At 38.6% G+C, this 26272-nt stretch overlaps 1 protein-coding gene across 11 annotated transcripts in view; it reads right to left on the bottom strand.

The window, feature by feature from the left end:
* Positions 1 to 26272, bottom strand: part of NPAS3 (neuronal PAS domain protein 3) — an 801528-nt gene that overhangs the window by 550324 nt on the left and 224932 nt on the right. For 8 of the 11 annotated variants that reach the window (XM_065595458.1, XM_065595453.1, XM_065595455.1 and 5 more), the window contains 2 exons: positions 17170 to 17414; positions 17007 to 17057 (listed from right to left, as the gene is read on the bottom strand). In XM_065595458.1, coding sequence (XP_065451530.1) covers positions 17007 to 17057; positions 17170 to 17414 — 296 coding nt within the window. The remainder of the gene's footprint in view (positions 1 to 17006; positions 17058 to 17169; positions 17415 to 26272) is intronic. The other 3 variants (XM_065595454.1, XM_065595460.1, XM_065595459.1) reach the window with 1 other exon arrangement.

Below are 26272 nucleotides of genomic sequence, written 5' to 3'. Positions count from 1 at the left end.
TATATTCAGTGTAACTACAACTAATTCAGACAACTGTCTAATCTGCGGATGCAGTTGTTGAGCTAATTAGTTGCAAATGCAGGTTCAAATAACTGTGTTGACAATTTTGCACCCACAATTGTAGAAGCGACATTTAAAAGTCTGGACCTAAATTTCAAAAGAACATAAAAAATCATTTGTGTACTTCAGAAGTAACCAATATCTCTGGGAAATGTATACCATTTTCACAGTAAAATAAAAATACAACATTCATTATGAAAGGAGTGCTGTCCAATGGGTAGAGCAGGGAACTGGAAGTTAAAACCACTACGTTCTGTTCTCATCTCTGCCACTGACTTGCCAGGTCGCCCTGGGAAAGCTGCTTAAATAACATTTGCAAAGTGCTTTCAAATCTTCAGACTACAGCGTTTATAGAAGTGCAAAGAATTAATATTGCATGTTCAGAAAGACTCTCCATTCATAAAATATTCCTGCCCATATGTCTGAAAGCTAATGAAGGTCTCCCAAGTCTTATGGAGGATAATATAAAAAGTGTGAAAAATAACACCTAACATGGATCTGATGAATCTTGGGGCATCTTTTTAAGGCAAATTTTTGGGGAAAATTAATCCAAGACCTTACAACTTCACCAATATTTAGTGGTTATCAGAAACATGCATTTCTTCCCATTTTAATTGTTAATGACTATTAATCCCAACTGTTCTGACAGTCAAAGGTTACAAAAAGGAATAAATTAGCATTATTGTCAATCATTACACACAGAAGAATAATTAACTCAGTATGTTTATTTATCTACTTTTGCTACTTGATTAAATGAATGATTGATGACAGGTTCCTTGTTTTCTTTTCTTCCTTTTTGTCAGTATAAATGATCAGTATGAAACTAAACGGAGGCATTAAAATGAAATAATTAGTAGCATAAAATACACAGCAACTTGTGTTGGGAAGCTTTCAACTTTCTTTTTGCTATATTGTAATCTAGTAAAATCCATTTATTTACAGATCAATATTGTTGGCAGCCATAATTTATAATCATGCCATTCCCTTCTCTCTCGGTGACCTCCTAATACTGTATATTCATATTCAGGGCTGTTTTATTTTAAAAGTAGATTTTATAAACTTCATACAAGATATCCTTGTATAGGGAAATTATCTGACTGGAGAGGACTTCTCTGGTTTTGTTTGGGTATCCCAGACCCAACAGTTTCCAAAGAAGCAAGTCATCTATATGAGAAATGATGCTGTCATGCCGCCTGGAGTGGCTCATGACTGAGTGCCTACCTCAGTGCAGACACCACAAAGAGTGGAATATTCTAAAATTAGATCTCACCAACACAGTACCACATGTGAACTCGCAAAGTACTACAATACTTTTATAATTCAGCCACAAATAGTCCCCTTAGACACTCCAGTCTATCTCGTGACCCAGGCTGGACTATGTCATAAAGGGTCACTTACATCAAAAATCATAAATATTCCAGGTTATTCCCAGTCCCAAGAGATCAGTCACTCACCTAGATTGAGTTGCCTCCTAGATCTCACATCACAGACAATGCGGTAGACAATTCTAGAGTTAACTAACTAAAGGTTTGTTAGCTAAGAAAAAAAAAAGATAGTTATTGAGAGGTTAAAGCAGGTAAAAGATATGTACAGGTGAGTCACAAGTCTATAATTCCAAATGGTAGCAGAGATGTAATAATCTACCAATTTCCCAAAAATCTCTCAGGGCTACCCAGAATAATTCTTGGGGTCTGTCTCTTCTCATTCAGTTGTTCTGCCCTGTTAGAATCCAAACAGTCCAGAGATGCAGGATCTTTCCCTAAATCTATATTTATAGCTTCTTCTCACAGAAAATAAGCTGACGGGGTCACCACCCAGGTGGGCTCTTTCTTTGATTGGTGGAGAGACAGAAGTGCATTTAGAGTCTTTACAGAAGAGTGAAAACAATGCATGTAACATCCCATTAGTTTTCATGAAGTTTAAACACCACATACGTTCTTATTCATTTAATAATCATTTCAATCTACACTAATACACAAGTGAATTTTCCTGGGGCTTTGGCATGAGCTGGCAACTGGCCTGCCAGTGTCACTGATACAGAACAACCTTGATGGAAGGTTGCGGTTATGATCAACACAGCACCTACCACTAGCAGAGTGGATCACAGAGATGATATTTTGAATCTCAGGCTTTATTAACTGGTTCATACACATCGGATCCAACCAAAACAAGGTCTAATGACCTGCTGTCTCTTTCTGTAGGGCAGAAAAGAATTAGAGTTAACTCTAAGATCTCTGTTTGTCTTGGGCCCACGATCCCAATCCTCAGAGGTAAGACCAAGAGGTGCAGTAAAAAGCTTCTCCTGACCTGCGAACAGATCACTGTTTGGAAAATGAAAGGAAAAGAAACAAAGAAATTGAGAAGACATCCTGAGTAAACTAGGGGGAAGGACCCAGGAGATTGAGGAGATGGCTTTCCATATGGATGAAAAAAGTAGCGTGAGATCTTACTCCAAAAGCAAGTCCACAAAGGGAAAGGGTTGAAAGGCTGGAACCTTTCCGCTTGCTTAAGGAATGAGAAGTAAAATTTACTTTTAGGAATACAAACAAAAGAAAGTTATCACCCTCCTAAGTGTGAAGAAGTGACTTTTTCCTGAAGAACAGGGCTTAGGCCTCTTGGCTGTTGCTCAACAAGTAAAAGCTGGTTGTGTTCAGATTTTCTCCTCCAAAACCTGGTTAGATTTAGCAGCTAGGGAAAACTCACTGATTCACTCAAGTACTTCATAGGCCAAGGAAAACTTTTGAGGGGATGAAGATGGATTATTACGGTCCCTTATCTATTATTTCTCAAACTCCGTCTCTAGTAGATCCTCTTCCACAGTGGGTGAGCATCTCTCCCCTATTAGCAAGCTGAGCATCTAGTTTTGCCTGCTCCACTCCAGACATTGTTTCTACCACTGCCTCACTCCACTGATGTAGTAAGGGTCTCTCTCAGTGAGAACCAAAAAACCCTGCTTAAGATGCCCACAGGAAATCACTAATATGAGGGCTCAAATTAGCACTTTTTTTTTTTTTTTTTTTGCTTTTGATTTATCTGGGCTAGAGACAAAATCGCAGCCAGTCAAAGCTATTGAAATTGCCTACCTGTGTGCTGTTCTGCATGAGGCAGGAATCAAACTGGAGAAACAGGAGAGGGAGCCCTAAAGATCAAGATAAGCCTGGATAGACATTGGTTGTCATCCTGCCTGTATGTACAAGTAAACGTTATTTTATTATGGAATTTTGTAAATAAGCCAACATGTTGCCATTTATTATTTACATAGCACTATAGGCATGCTTAATGTTTCACAGAAACAGATGAAGAGTTTACAATCTAAGGGCCCAAATCTGCAAATGTAAACTACCTGGCACAGTGTTTACTACCATGGTCACGCCAATTAAAGCAATGTTGTTTTTCCTTAAATAATACACAGATAACAGGGGGTGCTTCCCGTGCCTATGCCCTGGCCTGGCCCTCCGCCTGCACTCTGCTCCCCATCCCCTCACCTCACCTGGGGCTCGGCTCCTGGCTGTTTGCTCCAACTTCCCAGTCGCTGGCCCCGTACTCGGGGCCCTGCACCAGGCCTCTGCTTTTGGCCCCCCATTTGGGGTCCTAGCTGCTGGCCACTGCTGGGGGCTCTGCTCCTGGCCCTACGCCCACCCCCAGCTGTGGCCTCAGCCCCCTTACCAGTCTGGGTCCCCCCCTTCCCAGAAACACAGCCCTCCTCTCAGCCTCAGCAGGGAGAGAGGGGAAGAGGAGAGGCAGACAGGGGTAAGGGGGCTGGCTTTCAGCATCCCCACTACTAAAAATGTTCCAGTGCCACTGAGTGCCCATTCTTCAAAAAGAAATGCAGAAAAACTGGAAAGGTTTCAGAAGAGAACTACAAGAATAACTAGAGTTCTGGAAATTATTTCTTACAGTGAGAGATTAAGAAGAAGCTCAATTTATTTAGCTTATTGAAGAGAAGGTTAAGAGGATCATGATACCTATACAGGGAAGAGATTTCTGACAGTAGACAGCTCCTTAATCTAGCAGAAAAAAGGCATAACAAGATACAATGTTTGGAAGCTGAAGCTTAAAAATTTTTGACTACAAATATGGCACTCTTTTTTTTCCCCACAGAGAGGGTAATTAACCACTGGAGCAACTTGCCTAGGGACTTAGTTGATTCTCCACCACTTAAATTCCTTAAATCAAGACTAGATCTATTTCTAAAAGATAAGCTATAGCTAAAACTGAAGTTATGGGCTTGAGGTAGCAATTACTGGTTGAGGTTTTATGGCCTGTGTTATGCAGCAGGTCAGACTAGATGGTCAGAATGGTCCCTTTTGGCTTTAAAAACCTATGAATCTATAAATGTGGCATAATAAATGATACAACTTGGTCCATATATTTACTAAACTGGCTATCTGAGAAACAGATTGCAACAGCAAAACTTTGCCCCTGCTCCTTTCAGTTCCTTTTTGCTGAATATATCCAGAAACTGTGAAGTAAAATTTACCAAAGAAAACTTCACTTTGAAGTCCTTAGAACACCACAATGTGGCAACAGAACAAGAAGAGTAAAAAAGGCAGAGAAAGAGGCATAAAAGCCAATGAACAGGATGGGAAGAATAAACAAAAAGACTCAATTAAGGAGTAAAAAACAGAAAAGGAACTAAGTAATACATAAGAGACAAATAAAAGGGAAGGATTAAAAAGGAGACAGGATGGATAAACATTAAAGAACCAAGTGAACAGGACACTGCTCTAGCCTATGGAAAAACAACAACTAAAACCAGCATTTTTTTCATCTACAAAAAAGGACAGTTACATGTATTTAAAATTTGTCAACAAAAAGAAGGAAGATGCCTTCTTAGAGTGGCTGGCCTTTGGACTTGAAATGACATTTGGACCTCATCACACAATACATCTGGTCTTATTTCCTTGCGACTTTTTGTTGGTTTATTTAGACAGTGTAACGTCTATTGACACTGCATTTTTGCAAAGATACTTAAAAGACTGGCCTTGGCCTATAAAACCTTTAATAACGAGTAGACAGATTTTAATTTTTTTTCGATATACCTATTCAAGCTAATATAACAGGGAGATTTATTATGAAATGGATTTATCAATATTTCCTTCACTTGATAATCTCATTATCTATTCAGAGTGTTAATATGAATTGTTGTTTGCAGTGTAGTTGCAGCCACGTTAGTCCCAGGACATTGGAGAGACAAGGTGGGTGAGGTAATATCTTTTATTGGACCAGCTTCTGTTGGTGAAAGAGTGATTTTCGAGCTACACAGAGCTCTTCTTCAGGTTCACCTCACCCACCTTTTCTCTCTGCTAACCCAAATGGCATTCCAAAAAATCTGATCTCTTCATATAAGAAACACATTACATTTCATAGTGAAATGCTGACTAAATGCAGTAGTCCTGTTAAGGTAGTCTTCTTGCTAAGCACAGGACTTGGAGTCATGGGATTAGGGTGCTATTCCCAGTTCTCCCACAGATCTGTTGTGTGATATTGGGTGTGTCACTCTCAACCAATTTTTGAATTTAGCTCAGCACCTAGCAGCTGCCATTAGGACACTTATCAGATTACTAAAAAAGTTAAGCATTCAAACTGCTGAACACTTTTGAAAATGTAGCCACTGATTTTTGTTGCCTGAATAGGAGTTGAGATCTTCTGAAATTTGGCCCCAATTGTGGTGCTGAGCTCTTTGAAAAATCTGGCCCTAAACCTATACATGCCTTAGTTACTCCATTAGAAATGTCAGCATAGTTCGGCTTCATCAAAAGGATGACCAACAGATGGCATTCATAGCAATTCACATTTGAAAGACAACAGATAATGAAGAGTTGTTCTGATACTCCTAGGAATTTCATATTTATTCTTAAAACCAGAATTTCATAATTTTTGCTAATCCTCTAAGTGTGTGTAATGGCTTCCTATAAAGTTTTATAAAGATTGCTTCCTGAAGTTTTATAAAGATGGCTAGAAGTCTTCTACTTTCACCTTTTAATAGATGGGAATTGCCTGTATTCATAAAAAATTAACAATAATATATACTCATGATCCTTCTAATGATGATGAATACTGCCTTTAGTACTTTCCCAGATGATGAAATGTGGCATGCAATTTTGCACATTCATGTGACACCAACCCATGGGGACCAAAAGCCATAGTTTTCATTAGATACAAATGGAACCAGAAGTGACAAGTTGCCTATGCTTCTGTAGAAGCATTCAACTAACAGTAAGAGTGAATCATACAGGCAGACATGCTCATCCATCAAAAATAAGACAAGGGCTTTCTAATGTATAATCCCGAGTATGAGTAAGACTATGGCACAACTAGGGTTAAGTAATTTATGAATGATTTGTCTTTTTTCCTTACCCAGAAAGAGAAATGATGGTAATCTGAGTTTTATACGGATCTTGGTAAATCTAAATTATAAAGTCATTTATGAGGGGTGTTCTTTAATTACAGAAAGCTAATGACAACAGTCTTTGCTGATCTCTGTAATGTCCTGGGAAGGACTTAAATACAGAATGAGAATACAATGAATCCATAGTTATTTTTTACTTTATATCCCAGATTGAAATGGGAGACCCACAAGAGAACAGGAATTTGGTGGAAACTCAGTTTCCTTCCCCCAGCTTCACAGTGAAATATTAGCAGAAATTAAGCTATGTCGATATTGTGGTCAAACCGTGTAACTTGACTACCCTACTCTTTCCTTTTGACCACAAGTATCCAATATAATAATTAGACAAGAACGAGAATTATTAATAAATCCATGTGTTTCACACTTCATTGCCAGGGTTAGACTAGTACTTGTTCCAAATATCTAGATAGCCACTTCTGATGATTATAATAATATTACAGTTTCAATCACAGAATACAGGAAATACAAAGTCAGGTTTACATTTTTCACATAAAAATGCTTCTCTGCTTTAAACGCATGCTTAAATCTCATTGACTTTAATGGAACTTAAGCACGTGCTTAAATGCATTGCTGAATTGGGACCAGGGTACGAGAATGTCAAACACAATCACCTGGTCCCAGAACTCTTAGGCCTTGTCTACACTGCTACTTTAGAGCGTTGCAAGTTTCTCACTCAGGGGTGTGAAAATACACCCCCCATGAGTGCTGCAAGTTTCAGCGCTGTAAGCAGTGTAGACAGTGCACCAGCGCTGGGAGTCGTGCTTCCAGTGCTGGTAGTTATTCCCCTCGTGGAGGTGGTTTATTTACAGCGCTTGGGGAGCTCTCTCCCAGTGCTGGTACCACAACTACACAGCCATGTTAAAGTGCTGTCGCAGCAGTGCTTTAACGTTGCTAGTGAAGACGTGCCCTTACTCATATAAGTCATCCCAGTGATGTAAACAGGGCTTATCACATGAATGTTGCAGGAATCAGCTTTTATTGTGAATCTGTCCAAACACTTCACCATAAGAGTGGTAGTATTAGAAGAAGCTTTTGCCCTGCTTAGAAAAGGTGAGAATGAATGAAATGAGCAAAGGTTAAAGTTCAAGTCTTTTCCCCAAATATGGCAGCTTACAGATACCAACAATCTTTTTTTCACTTTACATGTGAAAACAATGCAACAGTGATTTACTTTTGTCCCATTTTAGGTTACTAAAAAGCAAAAATGCAACACAAGCATCTTTGGAACATAGGAGTTTTTGCACCCCTTAATTGACAAATCCCTTCCTGTCCATTATTTTAAAATATTACATAGAATAGGCAACAAATACATAATTTAAGATGTTAATGTTTTTAAAAAGAAAAAAGTTCACATAATGTGGAAAAACTAATAATAAATCATGTGAAAACATTTTATTAAAAGGATTAGGAAAAAGAAAAAGGGCTCATATTGTGCCACTGACATTTAAGCAGAACTTCTTTTTGGAATCAATAGGGAGTTCTCCTTGAACATGACATAACACGATATAACCCCAAAAAATTAACTTAAATTTAATCTGAACATTCCTTCTGACTTATTTACGCATCTTCTACAAGGTTGGAGCCTATGCAGTTGTCAATACCTACTCAGCCACTATTGCATCTTTGTCAATGTTCTCAACTATGGATCGCAGGTACAGGTATCTATCTCCTCTCTGTTGAAATTGTGACAGTAGATATTTATCTCATGAGTGAAAACTGACAATGAGATAGGATTGGATGAGCTAAAATTATTAAAATATTAGTTCAGATGTTGAAGGAGCTGAAGCTAAGATTCAGGAGCAGCTCTTATTTTATTTAAGTGTAGTTATTTCCTTCTTTCTACTCTTCTTTTTCTTTTTAATTTTTAAAATTCTTCACCACTTGGTTTTTACCATCAGGGTTGCACTGAGAATTCAAGAGTTCCAGCTGTGACATATAGAAAAAAACACTGGCACTCAAAAAGGAAGATGGAGTAAAGGTTAAGGACTGAATAACAGAGGAAGAAACTATGCATAGCTAGTGTGATAGTGAGAGGCCAAAATACAAATCCATGGGTAAACAAAATAAATTGCAGTAAAGGACTTTAGAAAGACCACGAAGAAGTAAAAGTTGTGATTGGTTGGACATATCACAATAAGAGAAGAAGGAAGATGAATTGTAGCTGCAATAGAACAGAGATGAGCACAGTAAGGGCTGGCAGTGATAAAGACGATCTACAATACACCGTCACATTTTCTATTTCCTTATTCTTGTGTATAAGGGCCGTTTGGCTGCTCTGATTAAATGCATCTCTTTAGTTGTAAGATGATGGTTTAGCCACATTTAACCCTTAAAATACTGACACTGAATTGACTATATGTTTGCAATAACGTTAATATGTTATCAGCTACAGTAGACGTTTTCTGTCTCGGCACAAGTGATGGATAGAGTTAGTGATTCAAATAAAGGAGGACATGTAAATTTAGCAACATTCTATGGTTTTAACTAGGAGGGAACTGGAAGGATCAGGAAAGTGATAATGTTAGTGAGATCCTTCATCTCCTGGGCCAGTGTCACACAGGACTGATCAAAAATCATTACCAACTACTGACTGCTCAGCAGCTTATGGAAAATGTGTTTGTGATTTTAGCTCATTACCTAGTTAACATATATCCACAGCACCAAAATCATCATAACTGACACCCCCATTGTCAGTCTCAGCACGGCGCCCAAAGACCGAAAGGACATGGAAATAGAACTACCTTCTCACATATTTATCCCATTACAGAAATAATGGTATGTTCCTATGGTGCTGTCAGTTTGGGTTGCCTCACATTAAAGATGCACAGCAGAAATAGAAAAGGGCATGAAAGTCTGGAAATGAAAAGAGGGAATATGATTAAGTTATATAATATAAATGGTATAGAGAAAGGTAACTCCCACAACATAAGAAAAAGAGGAAGCCTTAAATTAAGAGGAAAAAAGTAAAATGGATTAATTGGATTTAAAAAAAATTGTCTATGAAACTCACTGTCACTGGATATTGAGACAAATAATTTGGACAACATTGTATCATAATAGGGGCATTGTGAAACCATACCAACCAAGGTAAAGCAATGGGAGACATTCTTCTCCCAGACATACAGAGGTAGCATGACCACCAATACACCCTCTTGCAGGTTGCAGCTTACTTCCAGCAGCTGACCAATGTGTAGGGGTAGAAGAATCATCGCCTTGTCCATACCTCTCTGTACTCACAAGGGAGCAAGGAGATAGCAGTACCTGCTCTCCCTAATGTGCAGGGGCTGCAATTCTGCCTGGAAGGCTCCTTCAGCTCCCTTCCCCCTAATGCCTCATTAGGTTTGTAGGGTACAGCTACACTGTGATAAAAGACCCATGGAACAGCCATGACTCAGGCTCTCAGGATCCAGGCTATAAAATTATAGTGTAGACTTTCAGGCTCAGCCTGGAGACTGGCAGGGGTGCTGGAACTAGGGGTGGTGGGAATGCAGTAGCACCCTGTGGCTTGAAGTGGTTTCCATCATATACAGGATTTACAGTTTTGTTCAATGGCTCTCAGCACTCCAACTATACAAATTGTTCCAAGGCCACTGGAGCCAGGCTCTGAGAGTCAGAAACGGGAGGGTCTCAGAGCTCAAGCTCTAGCCCAAGCACAAATAGCGACACTACAATTTTTAGCCCCATTGCCGGAGCCCTGCGAATTGAGTCAGCTGACCCAAGCCCTGAGACATTGTGCTGCAGGGGTTTTATACCAATGTAGACATGCCCATAGAAGTTAAGGCTAGAAGGGATTAAATCATCTAGTCTGATCTCCTGTATGACAGGCCATTAACTTTCACCCAGTTACCCCTGCATTGAACCCAATAAGCTATCTTTGACCAAAGCATACATTGTATAGCTAATGCATATCTTCCAAAAAGGAATCCAGTCTTGATTGGAAGACATCAAGACACCAAGAGATAGAGTATCTGCCTTTCCTCTGGGTAATTTGTTCCAATTGTTAATGATCCACACTGATAAAAATTTGCACCTATTTTCTAATTTGAATTTCTCTGGCTGCAGCTTCTAGCCATTGGTTCTTATTGTGTCTTTCTCTGCTAGATTAAAGAGCCCATTAGTACCTTGTATGAGCTCCCAGTGAAGGTACTTTTACACTGTAATCAAGTCACCTCTTATTCTGCTTTTTGAGAAGCTAAACAGAACCACTAAAGCAGAATGGGATTTAGCTAAAGTTTTCCTCTTTCTTGATTTTGGAATTATGGCTTTTTAAGTCACCTACTAAGCTCTTTTTAAAGAACTTCTAATTTTCTTTCATATTTTTCTGCTTAAATTTTTTCTCCCAAACACCTTCACTCAATTATCCTCAGTTTAGGGAAATTAGCCCTTTTGAAGAACCAAATACATATTTTACTGGTTGGAATTGGTTTGCCCATATTAAATGTAACTGGATTATTGTCACTGGTCCCTAGACAACCACCAATTTCCAGTTCAATGGTCAATTTATGTTTATCCATCATAATGAGGTCCCATATAGTTACTTCTTGTTTGGTACAATAACTGTTATGTTATGTTATGTTATGTTATGTTATGTTAGAAAATTATCATCTATAATTTTTAGAAACTCTAATGATATTTTTCTGTTGGCGCATGATACTTCCAACATGCATCTGCCAAACTAAAGTTCTCCATAATAACATAGTTTTTCTTCCCACACATCACAGACTGGTCTTTAAAATATAATTCATCTTGTTTTCTGGTTTGATTCGGTGGTCTCTATACTCCCATTTAAACAGGTTTTTAACTGGGCATAAATAACACACGCTCATACTAAAGCACTTTTTAACACTGTCAGAGCCGTATAAAGTGGCCCTAGTGTAAATGAAAATCAGGCTCTCGCGTGCATGCATAAGAGAATAGAATTACATTGGCTTTCAATTCTCCTCCTGAACAGCACAAAGTTTAAAAAAAAAAAAAACACTGAGGGGGAGCCATTCAGAAAGCAATTTCCCCTTTTATAACAATACCTCAGAATCAGCTGCATTGTGGACTGCAATATCCTTCGTAAGCCTAAAATTCAAGACTAGGTGCCATACCTTAAGCACTGGGAGAAAGGTGAGTCTCAATCCTTACATGGTAAGAGCAAAGAGACATTGGTGTATGGTGTGGGGAAGCTTTTCCTGTCTTCTTCTCTTCTGTTCAGCTGATAAAATACTTCAGTCTCTAGTACTATTAACTCATTGTCTTTCGAGATCCATAAAGAGAAACAAAGGTGGGTGAGGTAATATATTTTATTACCATAAATTCACTTTTAAATGGGTTGAGAACATCCTCCAAAGAGACTTCAGAAAGGAGACAATTTGTTATCCTCTACAAAAAAATTTACACCTATCTAATATAAAAATAGTAAGAAAAGTGTACTTTAATCAAAACATAGGTACACCCTACGACATTATTAGTTTTTGCTTTCTCTTACAAAGAATTCAAAAACAGTCACTGGAGTACACTGGATTTATATTGCTCATCCCAGAGTTCCCTAATTTGACAAGATGTCTAATTTTCAACATATATTTTTTACTTTATTCACGCTGAGAGGTGCTTATTTTTTAAAATTTCAGCACAGTCGTCTGAAGAAAAGAGGCAGTTTCACTTCGAAAAAATTTATTTGAAAAATAAAGGTACAGACTTATCTGTCCCAAGGTGCCATTTTTTTTAAATAGACCTAAGTTTGACCATAGGATGTCCCATTTTCACATTATGACTCCAATCTGGCAACTATTTAGATACCTGTTCAATTTTACTATCATGAGTAGTCTTGTATTATAACTTGTATTTATATATATATATATATTAAAAAAATTATGTGTATCACATTTAGAAATGAGAGAAAGGTATGGCTCAGCATTAAAATTTTACACCGAGTTAGGAAAAACAATCATTCTTTGCTCTTACTAATAGATTATCCTGATTTTCTCAGGACTGTAGAAATTAAGTAACAAGGAATTAATTATTACAGGCTACATTTTACCACCATACATGCTTGTCACTGAAAAGTGACTCAAGAGGTCTGTTTTGGGCTGAAACACTTAGATGATGACATTTGAGTTTGTTCCAAACTGCCAAATATTCTTAACTCCAGATCACAGATCAGTAAGATTATCCTGTTTCAGACTGAGGAATGCCAAAAGGAGGTGTAATCAAGCTAAAGTGGCATTCTTCATGCATCATGCCACTGATTCAGTTACCATCATTTGAAAACAGTTTAACTGAAGGCCATTTCACACCTTAGCTGGAATTATTCATTCACCTGGCTAATGGTAGTAGGTAGGCTGCTTCTGTTTGTAAAAATATATATCAAAATGTAAATATTCCAGTTCAAAAACCTACAACCAATTCGTCACCATTTGAAATCCTGGATAATCCCATAATTAATTCTGTTTCATAAAAAGATAGATATGTCACAAACTTGTCCTACATATTCCAGTTCCTATAGGTCATGCTATTCAAAAAGAAATTGTACGCATGGCCTTATGCATGCACTTGAATCTCCAAAGATAAAAAGCAACACCCAGCATGAACAAAGTCCGATTTCTATCTAATGAATAATTTGATGTCATCTTGGGAACTGGCCAGTGATAAGCATAACAAAAATGGGCACATATTATACGTTGTGAATAGCATGTGCAAGTGAAAAGAACAAAAGTGGTTGTTGTTGTTTTTTCAAAAGTATCAGAAAGGGTTTTCCATATTCTGGCAAGTGACAGGCATGCTGGTCAAGTGGAAGAGTTAACATCCATAATTTATTTGGCTGTGAAATATTAGAAGAGTAGCACTGATGTGGCAGAAAGTTTGCCAAAAAAAACCCCAGATATGCAACATGATTTTACTTCAACAAAACACATTTTACATACCGCAAAATGTTGCATTCCTTGATGCATGTTTTTTAAAAGATTCTCAATGACAACAAATATAACTTCTTGGAGAGTTGCACACACAAGTTCATGGTCTTTCATATATTTGTGATACTGTTGGTTACATTTGGAGGAAACATCCAGAATCTTGGAGTAATTTCTCAGACAACCCATTGGGCATTTTGTCTTTCAGTAGAAATATAAATGGGATTCATAAAATGCTATCCCAAGACAGCAAGATGATTCTTAGAATTTTAGGTCACAAAAACATTATGTAGCCTGTTGTGTCTTTGGCAGCCAGAATGCACAAAATAATTTAAGTATTGTCCCAGATAAGGTCCCAATTATTGGTTAAACACTGACCACATGTTATGGAAAAACAGATGTGTAACCCCTCCTACAGATAGATCAAAACTGTTAGAATATACGTTTGTGATACTGAGGAATTTGCTAACAGTTGTTCTGTTTTACTCATGAACAGACACCCACTGAATATTGGGGTTTAAGTAAAGACAGTATTATTTTGCCCTAAAAACTATATGGTTCAGTATATACTGTATATACAAGTATCTTGCTTATTCTTTGATTTTTATTGTCTATAAATGGATGTTTTATTTTATATATTTGTGTACATATTTATTGCCTGTCATAAGGACACTCCTCCTGATTTTAAGAATTTTAATATTTAAAGTCCACTACTGCAAAACATAAAAATTATTGCTTAGCATGGCTAATATTCCCAAGTAACAAGGTCTTAAACAACAGGCCAGAAAAACCTGACTGAAATTTCCTATATTAGAAAGACAGAAAATTTATCTAGTTTCAGCAAATGTCAAATCAGTGGCTATTGCTTTTAAGATTAATAAAAGATATAATGGTTTCTAGACAGCCTCTAAACAAAGATTACTGTGAATGGAGAAGTGATTTACCAATAGTTACCGCAATGAAATTTCTTTAAAGGTTACAATCATCAGTTATTTAGCTGAACACTGCTGAGAACGGCTGGTCATTTTTTGAATAATGCATAATGTTCATTGTAGACTTGATCTGTATTATAACAATACAGATATTTCTAAAATAATGGAGAAAACTATCTGTTACTTTCCAATTGCTTAACGTATCATTTCCATGAAGTAATTGACTCTGGAAATATTACACAGCATCACCTAAGCATTCTTTTTGCAACCGCAACTTGGAATAATGTATACAAAATGAGCATAAGAAAACAAACTCATCAGCCTTTACAGACTTTTAAGAAAAGCTGTGATGAATACAGGGCAGAGTAAAGGACCTTTCTGAAATACTAAATTAAAATGATTAAATTGCTGTACATAGTCGAGGACAAATTTAAAACTAAGCTTTGAAATTTAATTATTAACATGAACAGACCATCACATTTGAAGGGGGGGGGAGGGGGAAAGCAGTCGCCTACACAGTGTAAGTACTTCTCATATAATTTTCCAAACGCCTTTAGGGTCTATTCAAGAAATTGCTTGGGGACACACAAAGTACAATGTCTTGCGTTTTATTGTAGGATTATGAACCACACTTCATATGATGCTGCAGGCTATTTATGAGAGCTTGTTTATCCATATGAACTTCTTCAAGGGCAGCAGAAAAAGACCTTAATAAATGAAAATGAATTTCTTTTGATGTAATTTCACGAATGTTTGATCGGAATGCGTAACAGGTTTATGTTCAAGGAGAACTAGTGAAGTAATAAAATATACATGCAATGTACAGTTGAACCTGCTTATAATGAATTCACATATAATGAAACACTATTTACTAATACAGTGAAGTAGAGTGAAAGCTCCACATTATTTCAAGGCACTGCAATGTGTAAAATAAAATCCTACTTAGTAATAGTGAACTTCCACTTAAAAAAAAAAGGACTTCTTCTAAAATTGCAGCAGTAGAGCCTCCAATTGGGTGGAGACACAGCATTAAAATGTTTCATTCTGCTTTTTTGTAGGCAGAGGCGTGGGTGAACCTGAGCCAGAGTGCTTATATTTAAATATGTTCCTGTCTGACAGTGACCAGTGTTCAAATATATTTTTTTATTCCAAAACAGGACATTGAAAAAGGAGAGCGTATACTAAGAAAATTTACACAAGATTTTTTAAACCATGACCCACAGACCTGAAGAAATCAGGCATTCTGTACGACAGGAGAGCCTGTAATAGCATTGTATAGGGCTGCATGTGTTATTTCAACAGGTAGATTACAGATGCAACAGACAACAATAACCCACTTACTTTACATCACTACTGTAACAGCCTTACTGTATTTAGCAGCTATCCCAGTGCATGAGAACACATACTTTTCAGAATGAAAGGATATGAGAGTAACACTTGCATATTTTTGATATCACAAGCATGATGATAACTAGTCATATTCTTATACTTTGAATGATGCCATTTCCATTCTTTCAGGAAAAATATTACATGGCAGATGGTATAAATGGACATATATGAATAGGGACAAATATATGTATGATCCCTAGATCATTAGTCTGAAAGTCCGTTGTTTTTTGCCCTCCCTGTCTACCTCCTTCCAGTGTAAAATTATGACATTTTTCATCTAATATTCTTTCTTCTAGCAAGAAGGGCAACTGAAAGCTGCCTACATAGCTAATGCTAATATCAGTATTAATATCAATACTAATAGTCAGCTGTCAAGTGCTGACCTACAAAGTCAGAGATTCCTATTTGTCCCTTAGAGGTGGCCACTTCTGATGCCTCTAACTACATACAGCCTTATACCATATAGTCCAGTCCAGTGTTTCAAGTGTATAACTAATGACAACAGATAGAAAATGAAGGGTTGATGATATCCTGCTCAATCTAGAATACGTCTCCTCTAAAACATAAAAATTAATAGCCAAAATAAAACAGAATGAAATTCAGTTCTGCCAAAGGCAGACCAGAGATCTAACAACCACTTTTTTAAAGGCTTTCAGTATTTCTAACTTCATTAAAAATTGTTACATTAATTATAACAGAAAGGGAGATCACACTTATCTGCCTGAGAAAAGGTAGGATTTAAAGATGACACTAAAAATGTCAGTCTTAAAAGATTATACATATCACCCGAAACACTGTACAAGACGGATTTACATATATGGGTTCTAAAGTAAGGCTAACAGCCCCTGGGCTTGGGTGCTCCAATGGGTACACAGGTCAGAAATACCCATTTTATTTATCTAACTGCTCATTTGAACACACAGTTTAGATGCTCACATTTGAAACTAGATCCATTTTGGCTAAATGTCTAACTACATTAGCTTAGAGGTCAAAATATTTTATGAATAAATGGTAAGAAAATAAATGAAATTCAGGTCTTCATTTTGGTGACCGACAAAATTTGAAGTGCTTGAATTTACTATTAACCTGAATTCAGTTTTTAATATACCATACAATAAATGACCCCAAGCCAAGAAATGTTACCATGCTCCACCCAAAATCATCTTTTTGTACAGTATGAAAAGAAACAAAAACACAATAACGGCAAATCACTTTACAACAAATCATTTAATCTCCATCTCCCAGAAACCTGCTATCATAGTTATACTGACAACGTTTGTTTTTAAATAAAATATAAATAGAATAAGAGGTTTATTTCACCTTCACATGGTGTCTTTCTCATGCAGACCTCAGATTTCCACATTTGTATCCCTTTAAAGGATTTGATATGCAGGGAAAGAAGAAAGGATGATGGTAAAAATTTCAATTTAGATATTACTACAGGCTGCCACAATCCATACTAAACAATATTCTATTTTCATACCTTTTACTGATGTGTTGGGTGGAGGTCCTTCCATTCTCAAGTTCCACGGAGGATCCCCCTGATTAGCAAAGTCCCTCATTTTCAGATAGCTAATTGTAAGTCGGATGATGGATGCCTTGTCAAGCTGACTTGTAATGGCTGCAGGGAGCGGCAACAACTTTGCCAACTCATAGAATTCAAAATTTTCCTTTCCCCGGCGAGAGCGAGCAGCATCTCGGGACTTTTCCTTTCGCAAGGCTTGTAAACTGAAACAAAAACAACAAAGGAGGACATTCATCAGTATTAGTGTTCTGTCACATTTAACCCACTTGCTTTCATTGATGGGTTCCTATACAAATTACCAACATTTTCCAAATGCTGACATGTACAGATATGCAATTTTAAGGATATACTTCAACAATACTATGCTCTTTCAATATCTGAATGCTAATGATGATATTTTCCTTTCAGCAGTAGCAAACAAGTTAAGTAACCATTCTTAATTCAGTTCTGTCATCCTCTAAACCTGACCGCCCTGACCACCAACCAGTCTCACCCATTCACAGGGCAGATGGATTTGCCAGGGGTTTCCCTGGATGGATTAAAAGGGCTCCTTAACCATCGTGACCAATCAGAGCCCAGCTTTGTGTCACACTCTACCAAAGGTCATACCTCTGACTCTAAGAGTCCCTCTTATTAAGCCTCATTATGAGAAGCTGGGGGAAGAGCAAAGGGCCACTCACATTCTCCTCCCACCATCCATGTGCTTTGGTAGATGTCTTATCCAAACAGTTGTCCCTTATCCTTGGGATATTTGTATTGCCATTTAATTGCTTACTGTATGTTATTGTTATGTTGACTAGCCATTGCATTTTCTTTCTGTTCAGATCAAGCTAGAATCCTATTTGGGTTTCCACTAGCTCAAGCTTATGATGTTGCAACTTTGGTGGGGACATGGTCTTTGCAGAAGGTAAATTTATTCAGCAACTCTGGCTGGCACAGTAGGAAAGTAGGAGTAACTATTTCCCATAAATGTGGGATTCAATGTAGAGGCAGTGAAAGAACAACGTGAATGGGTGTGTGTGGAGGAATAGAAGGTGGAGAGATCACCCTGGTTTCTGCTCTCCAGCCCAATCATGGGCACTGGGGTGGCCGCTCCTGCACCTCCGGGTTCTGCTCTTGCCTCTGCCCCTCATATGAATATACAGTTACTGCCTCCTGATTGGTGTAGGTGTGCCTGTCCCCACACACTGCTGGGGAAGTGGCTGCCCAGAACCTGATTAGCTCTCAACTCCCAAACAATCAGCCAATGGGGAGGCAGTAACTGGAACTGGGTGGCATAAGGTCGTGTCAGAGGGGAAGTGCAGCTGAGCTGGGACTGAAGCATGGATACGGAGGCAGAAACAAAGTTCAGTCCCCACAATGTTTACTTTGCGCCCCTCTGCCCCACTTGTTCCACTGCCCCTGGGTTCAATATGCAGCTCTGACTAAGAGACCCACTGGCAGAAACTGCCTGGAGTCTCTCAGTAGGGGCTCTAACCATCTCTATGGAGGTGGAGCATGGCTTGTGGTACATGCCTGGGTAAGCCGGATAGTATTTCTGCACAAGTTCCCAGAATTTGGTTTTGACCTTGGTGTCTGCCATTCAGTACCACGTGTGGCTTATATGTGGGCTGAGCAGTTACAACTACCCTTTGCTGGAAAGACTATGTTCATTGCCTTCCTTCATTTGTTTACATTCTTGTTTGTTTGATAATGATATGGCCATTTCCTTCTATTTCCAAACTAATTTGAATCTTTGAGAAGATTACTGGCCAATGGATGGGATTGAGGGGAAGCTGCAGAGGGGATATATCTTGATTTAAGTAAGGTTTTTACCACAGCTCCACATCACATTCTCATAAGTAAACAAGGGAAATGTGGTGTAAATGTAATTACTATAAGGTGGGTTCATAATCACTTAAACACTGTACACAAAGAGTAGTTACTGTCAAACTAGAAGGACACATATATTGGGGAACCGCAAGGACCTGTCATGGGTCCAGTATTATTTATACCATTTTCATTAATGACTTTGAAAGTGGAATGGAGAATATGCTTATAAAATCTGTGGAACGGGAAGGAGTTGCAAGCACTTTGAAGGACAGGATTAGAATTCAAAATTTATAAATTGGAGAATTGGTCTGAAATCAAAAAGATGAAATTCAATAAAGACAAGTGCATAGTACTTCACTTAGGAAAGCAAATTCAGCTGCACAAATACAAAATGGGAAATAACTGGTTAGGTGGTCATACTGCTGAAAAGGATCTGGGGGTTACAGTGGATCACAAATTGAATATGAGGTCACCCATGTGATGCAGTTGCAACAAAGGTTAATATTTGGAGGTGTATTACAGGAGCATTATATGTAAGATACAGGAGGTAATTGTCCCACTGTGCTTCGTACTGGTGAGGCCTCAGCAGGAGTACTGTGTCCAATTCTGGGCACCACACTTTAGGAAACATGGACAAATAGGAGAGAGTCCAGAGGAGAGCAACAAATATAATAAAAGATTTAGAAAACCTAACCTATGAGGAAAGGTTAAAAAAACTGTCCATGTTTAGTCTTGAGAAAAGAAGACTAAGGGAGGACCTGATAGTCTTCAAATATGCTAACTGTTGTTATAAAGAGGACAGTGATCAATTGTTCTCCATGTCCATTGAAGCATGGACAAGAAGTAATTGGCTCAATCTGCAGCAAAGGAGATTTAAGCTCAGTATTAGGAACAACTTTCTAAACTGGATAGTTAAATACTTGAATATACTCCCAAAGGTGTTTGTGGAATCCCCATAATTGAACATTTTTGAGAACAGGTTACACAAATAGCTGCCAGGATGGCCTAGATATGCATGGTCTTGCTTCAGCATGGCATATGGGACGTACCACCATTCATTTCTCAGTCAAGAAGGAACTATGCCCAACTAGCTTAACAGAGGCCATGGGCATACTCAAGCCCAAGCCAAGCTTGAGCAGTCCAATAGAGCTGAGAGCACACTCAATCCTATTTTCAACAGCTGCACAACCTACTGTGAGTAGTGTCTAGTTTTGGTGAATCACATAGATAGGGCTTATTTTGTGGGTGGAGCTGAAGAGTACCACTACCCCTTTTACCCAATGTTATCCCTGGCTTTTTTGGTGAAACCCCTGAAAAATTGGTGAGATCCAGTTGCTTTACCCTGCTAAGGCACCACGATGCAGACAGAAAGCTGAGGCTTTACTCCGATGTAGAGGAATCCTCAAGGGACATAAAGGTTCTGGTTACTCATTTTTTCACTTCATATAAGGGAGGAGGAGAGGTGAGGCTGGACCATGCAATACTCCAGGAGAAACTCTGAAGTGCTCCACCCTATGGAACTGCTCAATTTAGCACAAATTAGAACAATCCTTAAACTCCAAATTACACTGAGAGCCATTACAGGTTCCAGCAACTCCAGAATTAGAGGAGCAGAAGAGTAATTGCCTGCTAAACCCAAGGTTATGAGTTCAATCCTTGAAGGGGCCACTTAGGGATCTGGGGCAAAAATCAGTACCTGGTCCTGCTAGTGAAGGCAGGGGGCTGGACTCAATGACCTTTCAGGGTCCCTTCCACTTCTATGAGATAGGTCTCTCTCTCTCTCTCTATATATATATATATATATATTTTTTATAACTTGATATCAGAGGCACCATATCCCACACATTAGAATAGACAGAGGCTCTTGAAGAAAAAAGGGGAGGTACCCAACTGCTAGCCCTAGTTGATTCTAAAAAATTAGGTCACAAAATATCATGTTATGTCTACAAGAGCAAAGCTATTCTGGGTAATTTTAAGGTTTCTAAGATGTATTATTTATAACCTTCCTTTCCTTTTCTAGCCTGTACAGCAGAACTAATGGTGAGTTTGGTTTTACAGTTGGAGGAATACAATAGATCATCTTTAAAATGTTATTCAGGTACTATGTACATTTCTAAAGTAGAAATTCCATAAAACATAGCAGATGCAGAATACATGATGGTGTGTTGTGGTATCAAAGTTTTATTGACACTCATTTGGGATAACCTGCATAACTCACTCATGACTTCAATATTCTTGTGCTCATTCCAGTCTTACACTGATACACCCTTTCTACCACACCCAACATGTATTCTATGTATCTTTAACTTTTATAGTCTGCAAAAATGAAGAGCTTCACACTCAGTGATTATGCAGACTACCATAGCATTTTTTTTAAAAAAAGGTAACAAAATAAACATATATGCTGACCGACATTAATAATTCCTTAGATTATAGATGGTCTGTTTATTTTCTGCATTTGTCTCTGTTTTGACAAGATAATCAATTAAGTAAGTTTCAGTTTCAATTTTTAGCACTGCAAGTCTGTGTTTCAAACAGAATCGGTGAATGTTTATATTTACACACAACTGCTCCTATTTGTATTTTGAAAATACAATCTTGGAGCCATTGTTATTTGTCTCTGGTTTTATATGGGTGTGCTTGTTTGGGTTTTTTTTAATTTGGACACATTTTTACATTGTCCCTTTAAACCCAATTCTCAATACAATTCAATTCAAGAATCCCCTCAGTGAGATTCTTTTGAAATGTCAGTTTTCACAACTCTGACCCTGCATAATTACACCAGCACTACAGGTCCCATAGTCTTTTAAAGTGACAGCACTGAATTTGTAATAAATAGTGATTGGTTTGGAGGGCTACAGCAATAAAATAAAGCTCTAGGGACAGAAAGGTTGTTGAAACTATGATCTAATGGCTGAAGCCAATGGCAATGACACTGTGTGTACTTTAGTCTATTGCCCATTTTCATTAACTAGTACCAAAAAATGTAGCAAATTCTCACAAGGTGTGCAAATTACTTTTTGTAATGCTACTGAAATCCTGCGTTTTCACCGGTGGTGCTGGAATATTTAATAGTGGGGGAGCTGAAAGTAACTTTTACTTTTTACCTCATGCCCCCCCCATGCCCCCTCATGCCCCTGTCCGAACCCCCTCCATCCCCCAGAGCTGGGGCCAGGAGCAGGGTCGTGTCTCCGGGAGGGCGCTGACCCAGGCAGGGGTAAGGGGGCTGAGGCCGGGGCCACAGCTGGGGGCAGGCATGGGGCCAGGAGCAGAGTCCCGGGCACGGGGCCGGCAGCCAGGACCTCACATGTGGAGCCAGGAGTGGAGCCTCAGCTGCAGGGGCTGGCAGCCAGGACCCTGGGAGCAGAGCCATGGGATCCGGGATCCAGGAATGGAACCCTGGGAGCTGGGGACCAGGGGCCAGGAGCAGAGCCCCGGGTGTGGGGCTGGGGAGCAGAGTCCTGGGTGTGGGGCCCCGCATAAAACCTGGGGGTGCTGCAGCACCCCTTGCACCCTTAGTTCCTGTGCCTATGGTTTTCACAAGAAGGCCTGCAAACACTGTAAGACCCCAGAATTCTTTGCAGCACTGTACAGTGACAGCAGTGATCATCATCATACACACAAATTCAACTAGTGAATTTCTTAAGCCTCTAATAGAAATAAGGATTTCATTTAGTAGCGGCAAAACCAGATCCAGTACAATAATACTTAATACCTTATAATGTCTAACCATTTTATATGTAATCATTAAATACAGATAATTAAAACATTTCTGTAGTCTTTCATCCAAAAATCTCGAAGTGCACTATAAACATTCTTTAGTTAAGCCTCAAAGCACCTTTATCATCAGATTGATATTATATCCCCCTCACAAAAGGGGAATCTAAAACACACAAAGGTCATGTGAATTGTGCAAGATCACACAGTGAATTATTGGCAGATAATAGACTAGAGCCCAGGAGTCCTAACTCCCAGTCCTATGCACTAACTCTCACCACTAAATAACACAGACTTTCAATTATCTGCATTTTTTTCTGTACATTTTCTAGGGTAGCCAACATAACACCTCTAATTTTTAAATAGGTAACTAGGTTAGAAGTAGTATGATGTATGGAAATACAGTGCACTCCTTTTATCAGAGTCACATCCATCCTGGATATTTTGATTCTTACAAGCAGTTGAGTCTTACAAGCAGAGTATTTTAGTTAGTATAGGAATGATTTTGTCCCAGTGGTTTTGATCACTATATGCAGTTGATTCTTATATCGATGATTCTTATAAATGGAGTGCACTGTAAATATAGACTGCTACTTACACAACTTACTAAATGTACAGTAGTTTTTTAATTATACATGGTAAATACTAGAAATACACTTTCTCACCTTGTATTCAACTTACTACCACTAACCTACAGTGCGCCACATCACTGTATTACTCTTTTTTAGTTAAACCTATGCAACTGAATACATAGATGGGTCAATTTTAGCTGATTTGAGAGAGAGAGAGAGAGATTTCAAACGTTCTGACCTAACATAGCACTCTCTCATCAGTCCCTCTTTTAGCCACATTTCTGACTGGGATAATTTTGGCTGGTGTGTTCAGGGAGACAAAGACAACCAAGGTGGGGGTTAAAGATGGTTCACATCAGTGGGTGAGCACAGCAGCTGGCTATTAATGTTTGAGTGGGGTATTACAATAATCTGTTGTCTATGACCACCAATGCTATGGCATATAAATGTCCCCCTCTCAAACTTCATTGATGATCCTGGTGCATCAGTGACCTGTGACAAATTAATTAAACCAGAAGACAGAAACTGGAACAGCACTGAATCCAACAGTCTACAACAGAGGATTTCTTATGAATTATGCCACTATTATTGTATCTGAACTTTTTGGCCAATACATTGACACAGTGGCTTCTGAAAGGGTATATCCAGTGCACACCAATACCTGATTAATGCAACAATGGGGGGAATTAAGATTGCATATAGAAAAAATAAATGGGCTACTGATAGAGAAAAAAACGTGGGGAAAAAGTAATGGTCCATGAATTGGTCCCTTTCACATTTCAGAGATTCTTATTGAACCTCCAACAAGGAAGCTGCTTGTGGGAGAGGAAGTGGTGATAACACACTTCTGTCTCTCTCTCTGTGGCAGAACGTATGGTCCCTGACCTTAGCAGGAGGTCAGTTAGCCATGGGTGAACAGCCACGACAACTGACCTTAAAAATATTGGTTCTTCCAATGTGGTGGGCATCTATGGTTACGTATGTCCATAGGTATGGGAAAAGATCTGCCTTTTCCCCTTGAGCTTGTGTCAAGAATTCTACCCACCTGGCCCCAAGAGACAGAGTGGAGAAAGGTAATCTTGTGGTCAAAGCACAATACTGGGAGTTAAGAGATACTCACTCTATTTTCGAATTTGCAACATTTGTGTGTGTGCTTGATAAATCACTAAAGTAGTCCATGTTTCAGTTTCCTCATTTGTAAAATGGGAATAATAATTAAGGCTAAGATTTTGTCACAGATATTTTTAGTAAAAGTCAGGGACAGGTCATGGGCAATAAAGAAAAATTCACAGAAGCCCATGACCTGTCCCTGACTTTTACTAAAAATATCAGTGAGAAAAATAGGGAGCTGCGGAGTCCCCACACCACCCGCAGCAGCTGGGCAGCTGCGGGGGCTCCGGCTTGGAGCTCTGGGGGCAGAGCTCAGAGATCCAGGATCCCCCGCCACCCACGAGGGCTCGGCATTCTGGGGGGCCCTCACCGTCCACAGCTCCCGGCCGCTGCGGGCTGAAGTCACGGAGGACTCTGGAGGTCATGGATTCCATTACTTCTGCGATCTTCGTGACAAAATCATTGCCTTAATAATACTTATAAATTTGTTAATTAATGTTTGTAAAATCATCTTGAGATCCTTGAAGGGGAAGTTCCACATATGTACAAAGTAATATTATTAATTATTAAGAAAAGTTTATTGAACATCAGAAGACGTCACCCTGGTTATTCACCAAAACCTTATTTTTAGTGCACTTCAGGCAATTACCATGATCATAGGTACCAAATGGATGCTATAATCAGAACTGCTTGACAATACAACTTCAACAAGACCTTGGATTGTGGGCACAGAACCACCATATGGTCATGTGTTGTGATGGGAAAAGTTCCAGGTCCACCACACATTTGTGAGCATTGTAAAGACAGGCAGGCAGAGACATTCAACTTGCACCATTACTGATGGTGGGAGGAGACCGCAATGTTGATGCTAAGATTCTCCATGTTTTATGTTTTGTTTTTTACATTATTCTAATAGCAGTTCTAAAGTACTTGTTAAATAATAGAGGGGTTTTTTCAGTATAACAGTTACAAATGAGCAGAGGAAAATGAAACAAAATATACTGTGGTCCTATAGGATCTTAATCTTAATTGAAAATCAAAATCATGCCTGGCTTTGCAAAACTGTAAATTAAATACAAATAGCCTATCAAAATCAATACCTAAGCCATCCTCAAGTTTTGTTCATTTCTAGCTTCTATACTGTTATCAATGGCTCCTTTGGATTGTGTTTATTATTCTGACTTAACTTCTAAATAGGTATTTTTCTCCTTTCAGCTTTTCTTTTATCCCAGTTATTATTTTTCTTGGTAAAACTGCATACTCTCCAACATCCATGGATACTTCCCTTGTTCTACAGGTGGTATCCCAACTCAGAATTTAAAAACTTCTAGGATTACTAAAACTAATGAGGTTATTACATAGAAGAGAACAATATTTTTATATGAAGGGAAAAAAACTCCCAAAGGACTCGGAGGGGAGGGTCAAAAACCTTTTACATCTGAGAAGTCAGCTAAACAGATTTTTATGGATTCCCCTAATTGTTTGCTTAGGAGATCCTAGCATTGCACAGTTCTACTATTTATCAATCAATCTGGCATGTAGCCTCAAAGGAGGAAGGCAAACCAGTATTAAAAATTCAACCATCAAAAATTCATCAAAGGACTCCAGGATTTTAATTCACGAACCTTTGAACACCCTCAATACTTGGTCAGATCTCTGGTCATAGTTAGCAGTGGAATCTATAGTTACTACAATATCTACACTTGCTCTGACATGTGCCGCATGAGGAGACTTCCAGGTGAAAGTGCAACATATAATCCACTGAGCCACAATGCCTTTCCAAACAGTTCTTCTCATCAGACAAGATATATCTGACATCGGACTAAGTTCAAAGTCAATCAAATCAAGCC

This window comes from Chrysemys picta, chromosome 4 (assembly GCF_011386835.1).
Source record: "Chrysemys picta bellii isolate R12L10 chromosome 4, ASM1138683v2, whole genome shotgun sequence".
NCBI lineage: Eukaryota > Metazoa > Chordata > Testudines > Emydidae > Chrysemys > Chrysemys picta.
Note: the sequence above shows the minus strand (reverse complement) of the source record. Positions and strands in the feature narration are given on the sequence as shown.